Here is a 19423-nt window from a genome sequence, read left to right as displayed (position 1 = left end):
TGCAGAAAATCCACTGTCCCTTAGTCAAATGGCATGCAAGAAAGCTCAACTCACACAGTAAAGGAGACTTTAAAGAAATCTAAGTTGAACAACTCATATCCACATCTAAACCTGTATAAAAGGACTTACAGGAAATGCAAAGTTACCTGCACAACATGTAAAGGGGTGATGGTTAAAAACAGACTGCCTATTTCACCACCATTGATAAAACTTCAACTGGTAAGAAAAGACATTCAAAAAATTAGAAATTGGGATGAGAAAAAAACAGGACAATTATTATCTTCTTTCTATAGGAGAGACCCATTTACAACTCATCAATACCCTGTGCAGAAACCTGCAGAAGTGGCTCCAAGATGATACAGTTGATTATTTTTAATTGTTAACTTTTATTGAAGATTCTTCCCCCCCCCCCCCCCCCAATACAGGAATAACAGAAGAGATGTGCTAGGTATTAAAAGTTTTTAGCCAATGGTGGATCAGATAAAAAAGAATTTCAAGAGAGAACAAATGAAACTGTTGTAGCCAGTAAGATTTCATAGATGATTCTGGACACTGATACAACGTCAAACTTTAAGAGGGATATGAACAAATATGGCACACTACTTTTTCTAAGAAAGAAGGTGGGGAGAGAAAGGTAAAAAATGTTTAGGTACCTATGTATGTCATGTGTAGATATATGAACAGCAGGTATGTAAACAATATTCAAATTTCCTTGTTTTCAAGAACATTGAGATACTCTATCAAAAAAATGTAAATCTTTGTGAGAGTTTTACCCCTGTGGAATTCGGGCATATGGAAGAAAGGCACTTTAGTGGGCTGCATCAACACTGCAGAAATAATGCAGTTTGACACCACTTTAACTACCATGACTCAATACTATGAAATTTTGGATTTTGTAGTTTTGTGAGATATTTTATTCTTCTCTGTCAGAGAGCTCTGGCACCACAACAAACTACAGATCCCAGAATTCCATAACATTGAGCCATGGCAGTTAAAGCGGTGTCAAACTGCATTATTTCTGCAGTGTGGATGCAGCCTTTGTTTCATACTTCAGCTTCTGTGTATCATCTTTAAAAGTATGAAGAAGCAAATATTAAAACAGTTACACCCTGAGCCACCTTTGTCCATGTGGCTCTTGAAAGTACAATTCCAAGAAAGAAAGAAAGAAAGAAATAGCACACCTTTAGAATCTATAAATGAATATTGCTGGAAATATTTAAAGACATACTCACCTGATCAGGTATATTTCCCCTAATACGCAACCAAACTCCATCTTTGTACATGTACTGAGCTGGAGACAAGAAATTTGATCTGTATTCTGTGTTCATTTTCCTAGGAAAAAGATGGCCAGGGAGGGAAACAAATACTGTAATTATCCTGAAGACTTTAATAATGGTTACTGCTCGCATACTAAATATTTTTTAAAGCTCATGTACGATGTAAATTCAGGCAAAATTGTAGAAAACAAACTTTATCTGAAGAACATATTCAGGGATAGTTGTGTTAGCCATGCAACAAAATAAAAAATCCACAAAACAGCAATATGGTTATTGACCAACCTAAATGCGTACAATACATCATGCAAGCTTTCGAAGCTCTACTGGCTTCTTTATCAAACAAAGATTGATGATGTTTAAAATCATACCAGAGAAGAAAATTGATGATGTCAGAGTCACAGGCCTACACTTTGTATCAGATGAACTGCTGTAGTTCAGTTTTCTGGAGGGATTTCAATGCAGGCAGAGGCCACTCCCCTTCTTGGCCATACGGGGACTGAGACAAAGGACGGTAATATTTAAATTCCATTAGCAGCAATAAAGTAATTTTACTTTTCATCTGTTGCCTCACGAAGAAACCAGCAGAGCTTTAAAAATGTGCATGATGTATTTCATGCATTTCAGTTGGCTATTAAAGATATCGCTCTTTTGTAGATTTTGTTGTACATATCCGAAGAGAAAAATTACCTATGGACAGGAATAATGTCTCTTTTAAAAACACTATGGACCTCAACTCCACCAAGCTAGGCTTTGACTTCAAGTAACAGAACAAACAAGCACTCAGCACATTCTAAGACCTACTCATCTGTACTAGACTACCTTATGAATTCCAAGCCTGTCATAATCAACCAGAAACCTCTTTTGTGTATCTACATAACTCCCATTTGTTATTAGATCAGTTTATGTATCAAAAGAGTGTACTGCACAGTAGTCACACTACAGTAAACCTTACTTACTCAAGGTTTGGGGATAAATCACTTCCCCTTGTAACAAGGTGGTTTAATGAAACTAGTGAATTTATTTTATATCTCAATGAACTATCTCAATTAATAAGATGGTGTACTGCTACTGCAAAGGGGTCAAGTTTTCAATCAGAAAGTCTTGGTTCAGATCTCATGAACTTCAGGCAAGTCACAATCCAGAGTGTTAGGTGAGCAAGCTATAGCGGGTGGTGAAATCCTTCCTGGAAAATGTTTCCAAAACCAGTTTAAACCCAAATAAATATAATTAGGGTAAGAATGAATTTCAGCAATGAACAAGTTTTATATGTGTGTGTGTGTGTGTGTGTGTGTGTGTATATGCCATTTCAAAACAACATAATGGCTGAATACAATATATATTCTAAAGTATACATACTGTAATTACCTGAATCTTCTTTGTACGCAGAGAGGCTTATGTTTTTGTTTTTGTTGGTTTTGCTCTGTTTCTGGTTTGCTTTCTTTTGATGGCTTTTCTGTTGTCTTTAAAAATATTTCTGTTTTCTCATGCTGAAGGAAAAATAACAATACGCCCTTATTTACCTTTTCAACAAAGAATTAACAAGCTACATTTCAATTAGACCTCTATCTTCAATGTGAATAGCTATAAATGTAATAGCAATGAGTATTTCATTTTTCTGGACTTGCAGATAGGACTATGGCAGGTTAAACATCTCACACCAAAATGCTTATACATGCCTTACAAGGACAATGAATCTGCAAATTCTCTACTGTCTTAACCATCTTTAATTGTTTCATTTACATCTGAAGAGAGTTCTTCCCTCTGGTGGCAAAAATACAGCTTTGGTGATTTCTCCTTTTTTTAAACAATGTCTGATAAAAAAGAAAAAGCCTTTTTACAAGATTCAAGTTAAAAAAGAAACAGTGAAAACTTAACAAGATTTGTCTTAAGAAAATGCACAGTCAAAAGATATGAAACTTCTTATTTTGTTATCATTATTTGTTACATTGTTATTTGTACAGTACAGTACAGTTCTTTATTTCAGTTGTTGACCAGTATAAGAGTAAAATAATTGGAATTTGTAATAAGAATACTGACTGTAATTCTCTAAAGAGTTTGGCCCTACATGGAGAAGTGTGAAAAAATGGATTATCTGGCTTCCTTCAAAAGAAAATAAGGCTGAGATAATGTGAGACTGTAAAGTGCCAGAAACTTGCCTTTTGCTTTTAATCCTATAACTGCCAGACCTACAAATGATAAAGCTTTTCTTCAGAAACTTTCCAGATGTTGCTGGAAGAAATGAAACTGATAAAGAGATGAATTTAAGTATTTGAAACAGGGAGTTAAGATTTGAAAGCTGAGTTTAACAAAACTAAGGAAGCAATGAAGCAACTGATTGAGGATGTAAAACAAATGGGTGACTAAGTGGAAAATTTGGATGCACATAAAGAAAAAGAAGAAGAAAAGATCTGGCCAATCCAATTGTGGGAAGCAAAGGCATGGAAACAAAAACGGAAGACCAGCTTAAGAGACAAGTTGAATCTGGGAACTATGCTGGGATGAGCATGGATATTATGTTGTTTAAGACAATTATGCTGGGATAAGTAATAGAATAGAGATAGAGCTGGCCTGGGCCAGAATGAGTTTGTGTTGATGGGGAGAAATCCTGGGAGGGAAAGGAAGGGAATGTTTGGTTTAAACTGGGGTCACTATTCCAGACAACATCTGTAATGAGATTTGAGGTTTCATTTAAGCAATGGCAGTGAGAAACCCTCAGATTTGTTAAGACCTGTGGGGAAAAAACCTAAGAGTTATATATAAAAGGAAGATTAAATTAAAGAGTAAGGGTTAAAACAGATAAATAGTTCTGGTTATAACATACTAGTGGCTTAATGGGAAAACGTGTGTTTAAAGAGACTGTGATTTGAATTATTTTTTGGTTAAAAAAAGTATTTATAAAATGAATCTCTAAAATGAGTTGTAGTTGTTATAAAATATTCCAAATTAACACATGGATAGAATTTAAGAGTAAGGGTTAAAATGGGGAAATAATTTTGGTTACACTGAATTGGTGGATTAAACTGGGGGTTTAAAGAGACTGAAATTTGGATTATGTTATAATTTTAAAGTTTATGCATAAAATGAATATTTATAAAATGATGTATACTGTATGTACTCATTTATAAGTCTAGAAATTTAGGTTTAAAAAATGGTGCAAAAAACCTGAGTCGTCTTATCCACAGGTCAATGTAAATACTGTATCTTAATTCTTATTTAAAAGAAGGAACTATCCCCTGGTGAAAGGCAAGAGTATAATCTGTCCTGGAAGTACCCTCTACAGTCCACTCTCATCTATCTGGCCTTAAAAGTGAGCACAAAGAGCTATGTCTGCTGGAATTTTGTAAGTTCTTTGACATTGTTTTGCTTTGCTTCAGATCCTTTGCTATATGCCCCTAAGTTTTACCCTCGACTTATCTATGGGTCATATCAAAATCCATAATCCCCAAAACTTGTCCTCGACTTATACATGAGGTCAACTTAGAGTCAAGTGTACAGGGTCGTTGCTATGGAATGCCCTAATGATAACATATGGATGAATAATAGAAACATATGTGATTAGAGATTTAGATTAGGTTAGAATTAAAATGATAGATTATATTGGAAAATTATTTACAAAGTATAAAGGAACGGTACATGTTCCTGGGAAACAGTTGTACAGTCTTCTCTTGACATTCGTGGCTTTGACACTCGCGGCTTCAGTCATTCGCAAGGTCAAGGCAGCAACGTACACACACACTCCTCCTCCGTCCTGGGCTTTTCCTTTTTGAAAGAAAAAATCCCAGGGGGGAGGGAGAAGCAAGGAAGGGTAAACACGCCAACCCTGCTCCTTTCGAGGGCATCTTGGAAAGGGGCTTGGGGGATCAGCATGGCAGCAGCCAGAGGAAGGGAGAGTGAGTCCCCCGGCCTCCTTCCGATGCCTGAGAAGGCTGGGGCCAGCTCTCTGAGGCATTGGCAGGTGGGGGAATCCACACGCATTTCTCTCCCCCCTTTTCCAATGCTTCAGAGGGTTTGCCTGAGCTGTCTGAAGCATCAGAGGAATGGTGAGAGCAGTGTGTACGAGTCCCACCCCCCACTTCCTTCTGATGGCTCAGAAAGCTCAGGGAAGCTCTCTGAGGCACTGGAGGAAGGTAGAAAGAAGTGCACATACATGCTTCTCTCCAACCTCTCCCTGCTGCCTTGTAATTAACCCAGCTGAACCAGTAACAGGGCAACAGGGAAAGGAAAAGAGGCATGTGTGCACACTCCTCTCCAACCTTTCCTTGCTACTCTGTAACTGGCCCAGTTGAACCAGTTACAGGGCAGGGGGAGGGACAAGCGTGTGCACTCCTCTCCAACCCCTCCTCACCGCCTTGTAACTGGAGGGAGGGAGAGTTATTCACAATTTTTCCACATTTGTGGGGGTCCTTCACCCCTAACCCCTGTGAATGTGGGGGGAATACTGTATAAACATTTCATGTTTCTATAGATGTTTTATGAGTTTTAGATCTGACAGATATAGGGATTAAAACATTGACTGCAAATGAAATAAGTTATGAACATTTCAATATCAAGATAATAAAAGAGCTGATAAAGAGAAATGGATATGATGTGTGATCTGACCCCTCAGTTATTATTTGTGGGGGGAAATATACTGGTGATTTGTGAATTTGATAATTAATGAGAATAGTTTATTGGGAAAAGTGAATTGCTATAGACATAGTGTGAGCAGTTATGAATAATTGTTGGCATTTATAACGTCCATAAGGAGGTTTGAAAGTCTTCCTCCGCCCCTGCCCCGCTTCTTCCCTTTCCTAACTTTTTCTTTCTTTGTTTTCTATTTCTTTTCTTTATCTCTTAGATTTTATTGTACTTATAAAATGCATAATAAAAAACTATATAATTTTTTTTCTAGAAAATCTTGAATTTTTTATTTAAAATTCTGTTATCTTTAAGAGATCTGGTTTAGTACATTTGACTTGTGGCTACATCTACACTACAGAAATAATGCAGTTTGACACAGCTTTAACTGCCATTGCTCAATGCTACAGAATCCTGGGATTTGTACTTTATTGTGACATCAGAGTCCTCTGTGAGAGAAGGCTAAATCTCTCACAAAACTACCTGAGTTCAATAGCACTGAGCCAGGGCAGTTAAAGCAGGGTCAAACTGCATTATTTCTGCAGTACAGAAGCAGCTTTATGTTTAGCAAATGAGATTTTCAAAATAAACTCTATTAAATTCTATATGGCGTATATATATCTTAGACTTTTATTAATATCCAGAAGCATTTGAACTAAAATATCTGATTAAGAGAATGGTTCAGTAAAGCACAGCCATGCTGTGAGCATACAGTCATTATTTGCCCAGATAAGGAACACAGGAAGCAAGAAGAGATCATCATGGAGTGCCACTTCTGCCACTAGAGGCACTTTGATAGAGCTATGGAAAGCTCTGCAGATATATATATATGTTCCACTAGCAGGGTACACCTGATGGTAAAGGTTCAAGAAGGCCATGCCAGGTATTTTTCTGGAATGGTAAGGATGCACAGGATTATAAGCCACTTTGTTTACTTAACATTTGTGCCACAGGAAAAATATTTGCACCTTTACTGTGTATACTTCAAAAGGCAACAATGCTAGTTAAAAGCACTTATATTCCAGGTTGTAATATGACAAAATGTGAAAAAGTCAAAAGGTGTGTGTGAAACTTTCTGCAAGTTCTGCATTGTAGTTCCTCTGCCAGAGGTTCTTTCTCTTTCTCTCTCTCCCTTTACACACACACAGATACATACACACATACAACAGGATTGCTCTGGTCTTGTATAAAGTTAAGTTTGTAATCAACTGTACATTATTATGTATATATACAGTGGTGCCTCGGGTTACGAAATTAATTCGTTCCGCCGCGGCGTTCGTAACCCGATGCATTTCGCAAGCCGAAAAAGGCTTTTCCAAAGCGCGGCTAGCGGTCGTGTTTGAATTTCACGCCGAAAAAAATTTCGTAACCCGAAAAAACCTTCGTATCCCGGAACAGTTTTTTTCAATGGAGCTTTTTCGTATCCCGGAAATTTCGTAACGCGGCGCATTCGTATCCCGGGGTACCACTGTACTTATATAAACTCAAGATGTTATACAGGAAGAGCAATCCGTGTGTGTGTGTGTGTTTGTGTGTACATTATCTAGACAGATATACACACACACAAAACTCAGTGTATGTGTATACATATAAATTTTTAAGTTCATAATCAACTGTTTATTACTATGCCTATATACAGTAGGTCCCTCTTATCCACAGTTCTGTACCAGACCCCCACCCCCTGCGGATGGCAAAAACTTAAGTGACACAGTTTTTAACAGCAGCGCACAAGCACGTGGCCACTTTGCCCGGACCGCATACACATGTGCCTGTTAACAACATCTTAAATCCGCTGATAATAAGCCCACAATTGGGGCAGGCATGGTGTATTTATATAAGCCAGCATGATGGATGATTTGGACTAGGTTTGAAGCCCTGTTCAGTCATGGAAACCCACAGGGCAAATCTCTCAACCTCATATGAAAGTCAAACTGATCCTGAAAATCTGTTCTGGGAACTCCTCTGGACCTGGTCTTTGAGTGGCACCAAGGACTGAAGGTAGTGTAAGAAGAGAAGTTCTAACATGCTGGTGATGCTGAATGTATACCTCTTTTTTAAAAAGATAGTCTCTTCTCCCCATATCTCACTGTCAGCCAAATGAAAATCTAAGGAAACTCAGTTTGAGAATATGAGTTTAGAAGTTTTATATATATAAATTATTAAGTGACAAAGTAAACAAATCTTTAAGTTAGGTGTAGCAAAATAATACCTTTTCCCTAGGAGCAGTTTCTAAAGGATCAGATCCAGGATGTTCTCTCTCTTCCAAAGAGTACTGGTGTTTCAGTTCTTTTGCAGGTGGTGAAGCTTTGAAACTCCTTTCATATTCAGTCTCAGGAATAATCAAAGGAGATTTAAATGGAGGAATGGAAGGACTTGAACTGTAAATAAGCTTAACATTCAAAAATGTATATATTAATATAATGTTTTTTAAAGTTAAATTAAGTTTCCCATGGAAATCAGTGGGACTTAATGCTTACGTTTGCTACACAATGCCACACTATACTGAGGAGTGTCTGCTACTAATTTATTTACTGCACTTATATCCCACCTTTCTCCCAAAATAAGATGCTAAGATATATTACAGATATTATGGGACTTCTGTAATGGAGTAAACACGAACCATATCCTCACAATTGTTAATTTTACCTCTCCAGATTACTTATTTGACATATTTTTCATTTGAGAAACAACTAGTTAACATTTTGTTCACCAAGCTTAATGTATCATTTGGCACTCCCACATCCAGTTACCTGGTATTAAGTCCCACTGAGTACAGTGAAACTTCCTAGAAAAGCTACATAGGATTGCAGTTGTACGTATATCCATATTATTTCATATACACTTAATTCCTATCCAAACTTAGTCAGATAAAAGGCCCACTAAACTCAGGTTTACTTTTACACAAACGTATACAGGTCAAGCTATTTGTTAAAGAAATTATTTTAAATCCTTTGAAGGTTACCTGATCTGCTGCAAGAACTGGAGACAGCTTTTGAGGAGTTTTCCAAACAAACTGCCGCTGATACTCAGAACTTCTAGGGAAGCTACTTGACTGTGGAATATTCATACCTGCTTTCCTCTGCAGAGCTCTGTTAAACTATCAACAGATATTGATAATAAATTCAAGAATCTGCGCCATCTTCTCATATGCCAGTGACTTATTAGTAGAGCAGTTGTTTAATACTAGTCAGGATATTTATTTGTAGCCTATTGATAAGGGCAAAGTATACAGTTGCATTCTATAAGCTCCTATGTAATGTATATGTTTGCCAGCTAAATCCTACTCCCTTAGTATCAATGATAAAATTATTGATGATTTAAAATGAGAATAAGGGTTTGAAACAAAATAAAGTTTGCTCAATATGACCATGAAACAATAAACCTGAAGATCTGCAAGTAACTATTTATCTCAAATCAATGTGCAAACCTTTGCCTCCCTTACATTTGTCTCCACCAATATAAGTTTGCTTTCTCCTAGTTTTAAGCTACAATCCCATCTGTATCAGTAGACCTGACATTAAGTCCTATTGAACTGTTTAACGTCCGAGTATTTTTGTATTAGGTCACACTCTTATTATTTATTTATTTAGGTATTTATATCCCTAAATAGGTATGACAGTGGTCCTTCCACATTCGCTGGGGTTAGGGATAAAGAACCCCCGTGAATGTGGAAAAACTGCAAATAAAAAAAAACCACTATTTTTTTACCTAAGAGAATACCTCTCTAGGAATCTCCAGTTCCTTGTGCAACTCTGTGGTCAATATCTGCCAGAGGTTGATCACAGAATCATGATGGAGAACCTTTAAAAGCCCAGAAAAATGTTTTCTGTAGGAACTTCTAAGTCAACTTCTAGAAGAGTTGCAATAGAGGACCTAGAGATTCCTAGAGAAAATATATTAATCAAAACCGCAAATAATCAAATCCACAAAAGTCAAAGCTGCCAATGTGGAGGGCCAACTTTATTTCCCTCTTTGGTCTTCTCCTACAATTTTATCTAGACCACTCACTTGTCCACTTTTCTTTCCATCAATATCTCTATCCACTGCTCTCCTATTCTTTATGTCAGTTTTACTCAAAGTGGTGGTCTATAGACTATTACCAATCCACGAGCATTAGCTGACAGCCCAGGCAGGTTTCCAGAAAAGAAAGTTGTGGTCAATGGATACAAACATGGTGCCAGTCCCTGGGCCGTTGAGGGAAAACCCTTACTAGTTCCCCACATTGGGTAGCTTAAGCACAGCTTTAAACCATTCTTCCCCAGGATCTTTTGCTTGCCTTGCCTTATTAGGAAGCACCCAGCTCGGTCAATGGTAGCCCAAATTCCCCTGCTTCCTCCACCCCACTGCAGCAGTAAGGCCAAATCACTGCCATGCCCTTCAAAACCAAAGTCCCTTAATGCATTAAAAAACAGTTTTTTAATTGCACATTAGAAAATAGTTTAATTATTATTAGAATATCAGTTTTACTTGCACCATCAAAACAGAAAATATTGTTGTTGTTGTTGTTGTTGTTATTATTATTATTATTATTATTATTATTTAGGAAACATTTTAGGAATTCCTTACCCCACTGCTTATTTTCTCTAAGTCTTTTTGGGCAGATGTTAATATTCTCTTTTCTTCCAGCGGAGGTACGGATGATGCCTTCTTGCTTTTTGGAAGAGCTATTGCTAATTCAGATCTAGAACCTGAAGAATTGGAATGTGTTTTTTCTGGAAGTCTGGGTGCATCAGGTGTTTTAATTTTTTCCTGATTTGTATCATCTCTGCTTTCACTGGCATGTATCTCCAATGGTCGGTGTATTTCAGGTTCTGATGATGTATCTTTTTCTGACTCATTTTCCCCATTCCATTCAAAGGATTTTGAAACCTGTGTATTCTGATAAGGTACTTTTCTTTTGGAAATAAACTTTGGTTCTCTTGAGATTCCTGTAAAATAGGGAATTTCAAATCAGCATTCCCTAAAATTTTGTATTGGTCTCTGACTCCCAGGGCTTTCTGTTCTTTCCCTACAGCAGTTAAGTACAGGTCAAAAACAGAAAGTGCAAAAGACATTTATATAATAAATTCATATCTTATTTAGGAAACACTGCTAAGAATACTTACTAAATATTTTAAAACTGTTCACTTTAAGACATGAGTTAAGGCTATCTTCTGTTGACTTAATATTCACAAAGCCAGAAAACTGGAAGCTAAGATTACAGTCTGCCCTCCTTATCTACAGATTCCTGAGCCACCGATTCAATTATCCACAGCTTGATATTTTTTAAAAATATATATATGAATTCAAAAAAACAAACCTTGATTTTACCATTTTATATAAGGGATACCCTTTTACTGTGCCATTATATTTAATAAGACTTGAGTATCCATGGATCCTGGAACCAAACCCCAGCAGATACCAAGGGCCCACTGTAAATGCTTTAACAGATATGCCACATTATCAATAATGATGTTGTGCAATGTTTCTTTGCAACCTATTCTCCACACTCTGTTACTTCTGCTTTATCTTTCAGGTTCATATTGAAGCAGCAATTTGGAGTGCCTGAAACCAGCAAAGATGTCCCTCCTTGTTCTGTCCTTTATTTTCTTATGATATTATAGTATTGTCTGAAAAGTCCTCCTGTGAGCCGCCCCCTGTCTGTTTGTTTAGTGCACTTCTCTCTTCTAACACACTGGTTTGAGTGATGCTTTCAAGCCAATATAACACAATGGTTTGCAATCCTTAGTTTGCAGGGATATTTCAAACTGGAAGATAAATACCTTACTTAATAAAAATATTTTTACCAAAACAATGTACAACATGAACATATGCATATAAAAACATAAGACAATGCACCCTATTTTCATATTGTTTGTAAGTCTGGATGTCTTCATATTAATAAATCCTGTATAAACACATAAAACATCAATAACTAATATAATTGTTTTCTAGAGCGGTACAGTGCCTGAGAAAGACATAAATAATTTGGCTTACCAAACTCATCTGACCGAAGTCCAGCCCATCGGCATATTTGCTCACGCGGAGGACTGCAAGGGTTAGTAGACTGATCTGGTTTTCTCCATTTGAAATTCCTCTTGTACTCACTCAGTCCCTACAGCAAGACAAATATATGCAAGAGTAATTCATGGCACATTTCAACACAGAATTTGTTCAGAGGGGGTTGTCCTTGCCTTTCTCTGAGGCAGAGAGCATGTAACTTGCCCATCGTTACCCAGTGGATTTCCATGGCTGAGTGGGGATTCAAACCCTGGTCTCCTAGTGTCCTAGTCCAACATTCAAGCTACTACACCATGCTGACTCTCTATACTACTAAAGACACAATCATATTATGCTAGGGGATTCACGATTATCTTTAAACACGAACAGAAAACCATAGGTAGCCACAGGAATGGAGTTAGGGGCTACCAATCTGATCAGTCATGTGGGGGCTAGAGATGTGAAGGACCGTGGAAAATTAGGGGCGGGGACATTTCTGTCCATGTTTTTTCCTGAATCATGGTAAAATAAAATAATCTATAATTGAATGAATTCCTTTTTTCAATTTTTTCTTGTTTTTTCCCCACTTTTTTCCCATTTTCCCCTGGAAAAATGGAGGGGGGGGGAGTGGAAAGAAACAAGAAAAAATTGTAAGGGGGGAATCAATTATGGGATATTTTATTTTACCATGATTCAGGAAAAACAAGGACAAAAATGTTTTCCCCCCTAATTTTTCCATGGGCTTACACTATAAACCTCACACAGGATTTCCACCATAATAAAGTGTCCTCCACATCTGCTCCTTTTCTAAGAGGAAGGAAATATCCATACCCTCATTAGTATGGATCAATTGATCATTTCCCTTTTATACTATTTACCAGTTGTTCTGACAAGCAAAGGGTGTTGTGAGAATCCCTTTATTATCATGATTCCTCTGTTTGTAGAAGACCTGCAAAGTCTCTGGGCGTTCTTTTCACCAGGAACCAAATCAATCTATAGCAAAGGAGTTGGTTTTGTTCTCCCTGCAGATGTATCCTAAACCATTACTCTTTTGTTGTTTTGTACATAAAGGCCAACCTCTACATAAATGGGGGAAAGGAAAGCATGTTGTCATGTGCGTGGCATATACTGGTTTGAGTGCTGGACTATGACTCTGGAGACCAGGGTTCAAATCCCGGCTTGGCCTTGGAGCCCCACTGGGTGATCTTGGGCAAGTCACATTCTCTCAGCCTCAGAGGATGGTCATGGGGGTAAACCCCCTCTGAACAACTCTTGCCAAGAAAACCCCATGACTGGGTCACCTTAAGTAGGAAAAAGGCTTGAAGACACACAACAACAAGTTGTTGCATTTGTATTGTAATGCTCTGTGACTCTGGAGACCAGGGTTCCAATGCCCACTCAGCCTTGGAATCTGACCTTGGGCAATAAGTCACACACTCTCAGCCTCAGAGGATGGCCATGGGGGCAAACCCAATCTGAACAACTCTTGCCAAGAAAACCCCATAAGATCTCATTGGAAAGGATTTGAAGGCACACAACAACCCCTTGTTACTCTCTTCCCTCTCTCAAGCAAGAACTCAGGTAAAGATTGAGTGACGTCACCTATCCACTCCAGAACAGAACCACCAACACCCCCGTGTGACTACAATGGATGCTCCCTGTGAAACTGAAGAGGCCAGAGCGGGCAGTACCAAGTTATATCCCGGGGGGGAGAGAGAAGAATGGACCTCCTCACCTTCCAGCGCACAGGCATGACTCTTCACCTGGCGAGAGACCTCTGAACGGTTACAGAAGGGGAGGGGGAAGGAAGAGGTGGAGGGAGACGCGACGTAGCTATAAACACTACTGTCTCCTTGACAAAACTGGCTGCTGCTAAGCCAGAGGGCTTGGGTGGCTCTGCGCCTGCGCGGGGAGCCACCCAATCAGAACCGGCGGATTGCTTTGCCTTAATGCCTTTATCTCCATCTCCTCTCAAACAAGGGAGGCAGCGGAGGGGGGAGGTCAGGCTATTCCACTCCTCTTCTTCCCCCCCTCCGCAAAGGACCCTCTGGCTCAGTGCTAGGGAATCATGGGAGTTGTAGTTCGCTGTGGCACCAAGAGAAGGCTAAAATCTCTCACAAAAACTACACCTCACACAATTCCCCTAGCATTGAGCCAGAGGGCAGTTAAAACATTAATTTAAATTTTTAAACTGTACATTAGAAAAACAATAATATTATTAGAATATCAGTTTGGGAATAAACTCAAACTGGATTATTTCTGCTGCGGTGTGTTTTGGACACTTGTGGCTGCGACAAAGTTGTGGTTGTGTGTGTGGCTTCAAGTCTTTTTCCCACCTAAAACAAACCTATCCTGGTTTTGTTTTGTTTGGCAGGTTTGAAGTTCAGAGGCCATCCTCTGAGGCTGAGAGAGTGTGACTTGCCCAACGTCACCCAGAGAGTTTCCATGGCCCAGCTCTAATTCGAACCCTGGTCGCCAAAGTATTTAGTCCAACACTCAAAGTGCTACACCACATTATCCACACTGCAGAGATTATCTGGTTCGACATTACTTTATCCGCCATGGCTCAATGCTATGGAAGTCTGGGAACTGTAGCTTTGTGAGACATTTAACCTTCTCTCCCAAAAAGTGTTAGTGTCACAACAAGCTACGAATCCCAGAATTTCATAGCATTTGGCGATGGTGGTTAAACTGGTGTCAAACTGGATTATTTCTACAGTGCAGATGCAGCCTTGGAGAGTTTTTTCTGCCTCTGCTAGGAATCTCGTTTCAGTTGTATGAACTCTGTAAAAAATAAATAAAGGAAAAGTGTATGTGTTTTTCCCCTCCTGTATGGATTGCTTCAATCCTATATAAGCAATAATTATGATACTAATAAATTTTATTTCTTTCCCACCTCTGCTAGAGGAGCAGGTATAGCATGTCAAAATGCAATTAAAAAAACATAAACCCATAGTTAAAAGTACAATACTATAAAACCACTGAAATACACTCATAAGAGTACATGTACAAATTAAAAAGTCATGGTTTAAAAATGTACAATAACATCCAAAACGGTGGTACTTTTACTGGACCAAGCAAAATACATAAAATATATGTTGCAAGCTTTTGAAGCTCCACTGGCTTCTTCATTAGGCAAAGGTGTTCATAATATAGGAGAAAAAAAAATTAAATTAATGGGCCTGCATTTTGTCAATATGCTGGTGGTGGGGTTCTGAGTATGGAGGTATATTATTATTATCCCATATGGTTCAACTGCTGTGATTGTAACTACTGGATCTGGAGAGATCTTGTAGCACCTTTGAGACTAACTTTCATAGACTTTAGCCTATTTCCTCAGATGCATTTGGTGGAAGAAGTAGACAGCCGCGTTAGTCTGTAGAATCAGTATGTAGAGAGATCTTATAGCACGTTTGAGACTAACTGAAAGAAAGAAGTTGGCAACATAAGCTTTTGCAGACTTCAGTATATGCACTTGAGAAACTAAGGCCCATTCCACACAGGCATATAATACGCGCAGAGCGCGTACTAGGGTTAGGAAGGGGCGTGACTTCTTGATGCCCCTAACCCTAGTACGCGCGTACAAAATGGTGGCACCCTATACAGACGAGGGGCACCATGTTGACATCGCGGACGCATAGCCTCCGGATGTCGTGCTGCGGAAATGACGCAGCAAGTGCGCCATTGGTGCGCGGTGAGTGCCTCATTTCCTTGGCACCATTTTGGCGCTTCTTAGCGGCGGCGGGAAGCCTTGAAGTTTGGCCACTGGGGCTTCTCGCCGCCGCTAATGATGGCACAGGCAGACCGCCGCTTTCTGGTGGTCTGTAATGCGCCTAAGACTTGAATCTACGAAAGCTCATGCTGCCAACTTCTTTATTTCAGTTAGTCTCAAAGGTGCTACAAGATCTCTCTATATACTGATTCTACAGACGAACACAGCTATATCTTTGAATTCTACTGGATCTGGAGATTGTTTTTCGTTGCTGTGTGCCTTCAAGTCATTTTCTACTAAGGGTAACCCTAAAGTAACCCTATCACCAGGCTCTGTTCAGAGAGGGTTTGCCATTGCTTTCCATCAAATTACCAATCTAGAGGGCTTTTAAAAAGCCATTAAGACGGATCTCTTCCGGCAGGCTTTCCCAGAATAAAATACTCTGCCATGAATAAGACTTCCCATCTATTGAACTCTGCCCATGATGATTATTATTTGGATTAGTTGGATTTTAATATGTAGTTTTAATTTTATACTGTTTAATCTTGTTTTAAGGGAGGGCATTATGCATATATGGATCCATTTTAACTGGTTGTACGCCGCTTTGATTGCCTGGCAAAAAGCGGGATAGAAATTAAAATTTTATTTTATTTATTTTATTATTACTTTGAGGCTGAGAGAGTGTAACTTGCCGAAGGACAGACAGTGGGTTTCCATGGCTGAGTGGGGATTCAAACCATGATCTCCAGAGTTTGCATCTGCACTGTAGAAATAATGCCGTTTGACACTACTTAACACCATCCTATGGGAACCTGGGATTTGTAGTTTTACAAGGTCTTTAGCCTTCTCTGCAAGAGCGCTGGAAAGAGAGACGCCTGAATTCAAATGCATTCACAAATGTCAGGCTATCAGCAGAGGTTTGAACAGAGATAATGATTTCTTTGTTGCTATCACAGTTGCTTTGTTGTATGCCTTCAAGTTGTTTTTGACTTAATGACGATCCTAAGGCCAACCATGACTAGATTTGTTTTGGCAGGAGGGAGTTGCCTTTGCCTCCCTCTGAAGCTATGAAAGTTAATAAATCATATACCTGGCCTTTGTGAGTTCCCTTTGTACAGGCTGGGTTTCCCTTATCCAAAATGCTGGGACCAGACGTGTTTTGGATTTCAGATTTTTAAATTTTATTTTATTCTGGAATACAGTGGTACCCCGGGATACGAATGCGCCGCCTTACGAAATTTCCGGGTTACGAAAAAAATCCATTGAAAAAAACTGTTCCGGGTTACGAAGGTTATTTTGGGTTACGAAAAAAATTTTGGTGCTTTTCGGCGCTTTTTCGCACGAAATCGCGGCTTTTCCCCATTAGCGCCTATGGCTTTTTCGGCTTACGAAGGATTTCGGGTTACGAACGCGGCGGCGGAACGAATTAAATTCGTAACCCGGGGTACCACTGTACCTCTATTTGTACATATTGTATATATCCGTGTACATGTCGACCTCATATATAAGTCGAGGGAAGGTTTCAGGACCTTTCTAAGACTACTGATGTAGTGACCCTTATATAAGTCTACCCAAAATTTTAGGGTCAATTTTGGGGCATACATTTATAATCGAGTATATATAGTATGTCCATAATGAGATATCTTGGAGATGGGACCCAAGTTTAAACACAAAATTCATCTTTGTTTCATATACATCTTATACAAATAGCCTGAAGGTAATTTTATGCAAATTATTTTAAATAATTTTGTGCATGAAACAACGCTTATGTACATTGAACCATCAGAAAGCAAAGGTGTCACTATCTTAGCCACCTATAAAAAAGTTTTGGTTTTGGAGGATTTCAAATTTTCAAATTCCAGATAAGGGAGACTTAACCAGCAGATACTATATTGGCCAATCTCTTACCCCGCTTTTTCCCTACAACTTCTCATGTCACTTCCTAGGAAACTGTCTTTAATACAGCCCATTCTGGTGTCCCTCAGATGTGTTAGACTAAAATTCAAGGTTTGGCCTAGCATGAATGTGGTAGTTGGGGATGATGGGATCTCTACAACATAATTGGAGGGAATCGGGTTGGGAACAGCAGCTTCCACACATTTTTCTTTGGACTATCTCCCTGTTGCAAATCTGCATTCAAGCAACCAGCTACTGAAGGAAAAGAGCAAAAGGGAGACATAAATAATAAACTAGAACTGCTAAACAAATGCAAGAGAAGACTATGTGTTTTCTTTCAACACATTATTTTAGGAATTGTGACCTCTTGCTGTTATTCAACAATTGCAGTACAGAAAGGAGGCAGTGGCTGGCTGCATTTCAAATTACTCAGAGGAGATGTAAAACTGAGCAGACATAAATGATGTGCCATTTATTGTGCTAATGTTTGCTTTTGGGCTGCAGCAAAACAGCAGCTGGTTTCTGTTCATTAAATAAGTATATAACCAATTTGTGTATGTAAATATGCAATCATTTCTTCGGTCAGAAGCCTAGGTTACTAAAGTATGCTATTCACACAGCACTGCATGCTGTCCCATTACCTAGTCACAGGACGCCTCATAATGTAATTACAACCTCTTTACACAGGAAAAAAAGTGGAATTTCCACACAACAATGGTACAGTTACCCAGGATTGCCACAAATAACAGGTTATGACATGTTCTTGGTGGGTTAAATGATGGTGGCTGGTACGCATGGTCCTTTGCTCCATCCAAATAAGAATGTAATAGCAGACGAGAAATGAAAGCCTGATGGGGTTTCACATTTAAGCTCGGCATACTTAAGGGACACAAAAAATTATTCTCAGACGGCTCGGCAATATAACTTTCCCCAAATGTATTATAGCTTAAATGTTGAGAAGGAGACCTTGAACAACTGCAAAGGAGTTATCCTTGCTGCAGGAAACAATTTCCATTTGTCTACTGAAATGAAAAAAGGAGCCAAGTTTGGATTTTAAAACACTATTGTAAGTAGGAAATTTCCAACCGGTGAACTGCATGTTGTGTGCTAGATCTCACCATACATTTCATGGCCCCCTCTGCAGCCTTGTTGTTGCTGTGTACCTCCTAGTCATTTTTCTTTTTACTTATGATGACCCTAAGGCAAACCTATCAAAGGATTTTCTTGGCATGATTCTTCAGAAGGGAGTGTACCATTGCCTTTGCCTCAGGCTGAGAATGTGTGACTTGCCCAGTAGGGTTCTGTGGTCCTGTGGAGATTCAAACCCTGGTTTCCAGAGTCATCTTCTAATGTTCAGACCAATACACCATGCTGGAGCCCTATCCCCTGGGAAAGGCAATGCTTAAAGAAAGCTGGCTGCATTGAAAAACATTATCTCAGGTGGCCAGGAATACCTGAAGGCAGGAAGACTAAGCAAAGCCAATTCTTCTTTGTTGCTGCACAGCTGTATAACAGCAGGGCCAAGGTAGCATGCTGTGTTTCTGTGCTATAGAATAGGAAATGGATTCTCTTTCTCCCCATGTAGCTCATGGGGAGGGGAGAATTAGTGAGGGAAAGAGAATGTAATGTGTGCAGCCACATTGAAGAATGTCAAGGGAGACGGTCCAAAGGCAGGGTTGCAGTTAAACATTAAGAAATCAAAACTAATGACCACAAATTATTTACATAAATTTAAAGTACATGAGGAAGATATTCAGCTAGTTAAAGATTTCCTATACCTTGGTTCAGTCATGGATCCAAAGGAAGAGTGTTAAGAAATCAGAAAAAGAGTAGGACTTGGAAGAGCAGCTATGAAGAAACTAGATAAGATCCTCAAGTGTAAAGTTATATTATTGACTAGCAAAGTCAGGATTGTCCATGTCATCATACTTACGATCTCTAT

The 19423-nt window shown here is 39.0% G+C and overlaps 1 protein-coding gene across 4 annotated transcripts in view; it reads right to left on the bottom strand.

The window, feature by feature from the left end:
• MDM1 (Mdm1 nuclear protein) overlaps window positions 1-13770 on the bottom strand; it is a 32262-nt gene extending 18492 nt beyond the window's left edge. For 3 of the 4 annotated variants that reach the window (XM_042469545.1, XM_042469548.1, XM_042469546.1), the window contains exons 1-7: window positions 13609-13770; window positions 11871-11988; window positions 10461-10822; window positions 8857-8991; window positions 8104-8283; window positions 2643-2764; window positions 1233-1332 (exon numbers count right to left, since the gene is read on the bottom strand). In XM_042469545.1, the coding sequence (XP_042325479.1) occupies window positions 1233-1332; window positions 2643-2764; window positions 8104-8283; window positions 8857-8991; window positions 10461-10822; window positions 11871-11988; window positions 13609-13626 (1035 nt within the window). In that variant the 5' untranslated portion in view covers window positions 13627-13770. The remainder of the gene's footprint in view (window positions 1-1232; window positions 1333-2642; window positions 2765-8103; window positions 8284-8856; window positions 8992-10460; window positions 10823-11870; window positions 11989-13608) is intronic. The other variant, XM_042469547.1, reaches the window with a different exon arrangement.
• Window positions 13771-19423: the final 5653 nt, after the last annotated feature.

This window comes from Sceloporus undulatus, chromosome 5 (genome assembly GCF_019175285.1).
Source record: "Sceloporus undulatus isolate JIND9_A2432 ecotype Alabama chromosome 5, SceUnd_v1.1, whole genome shotgun sequence".
Classification (NCBI taxonomy): domain Eukaryota; kingdom Metazoa; phylum Chordata; class Lepidosauria; order Squamata; family Phrynosomatidae; genus Sceloporus; species Sceloporus undulatus.
The sequence above is the reverse complement of the archived record's forward strand: the minus strand, read 5'-3'. Positions and strand labels throughout refer to the sequence as shown.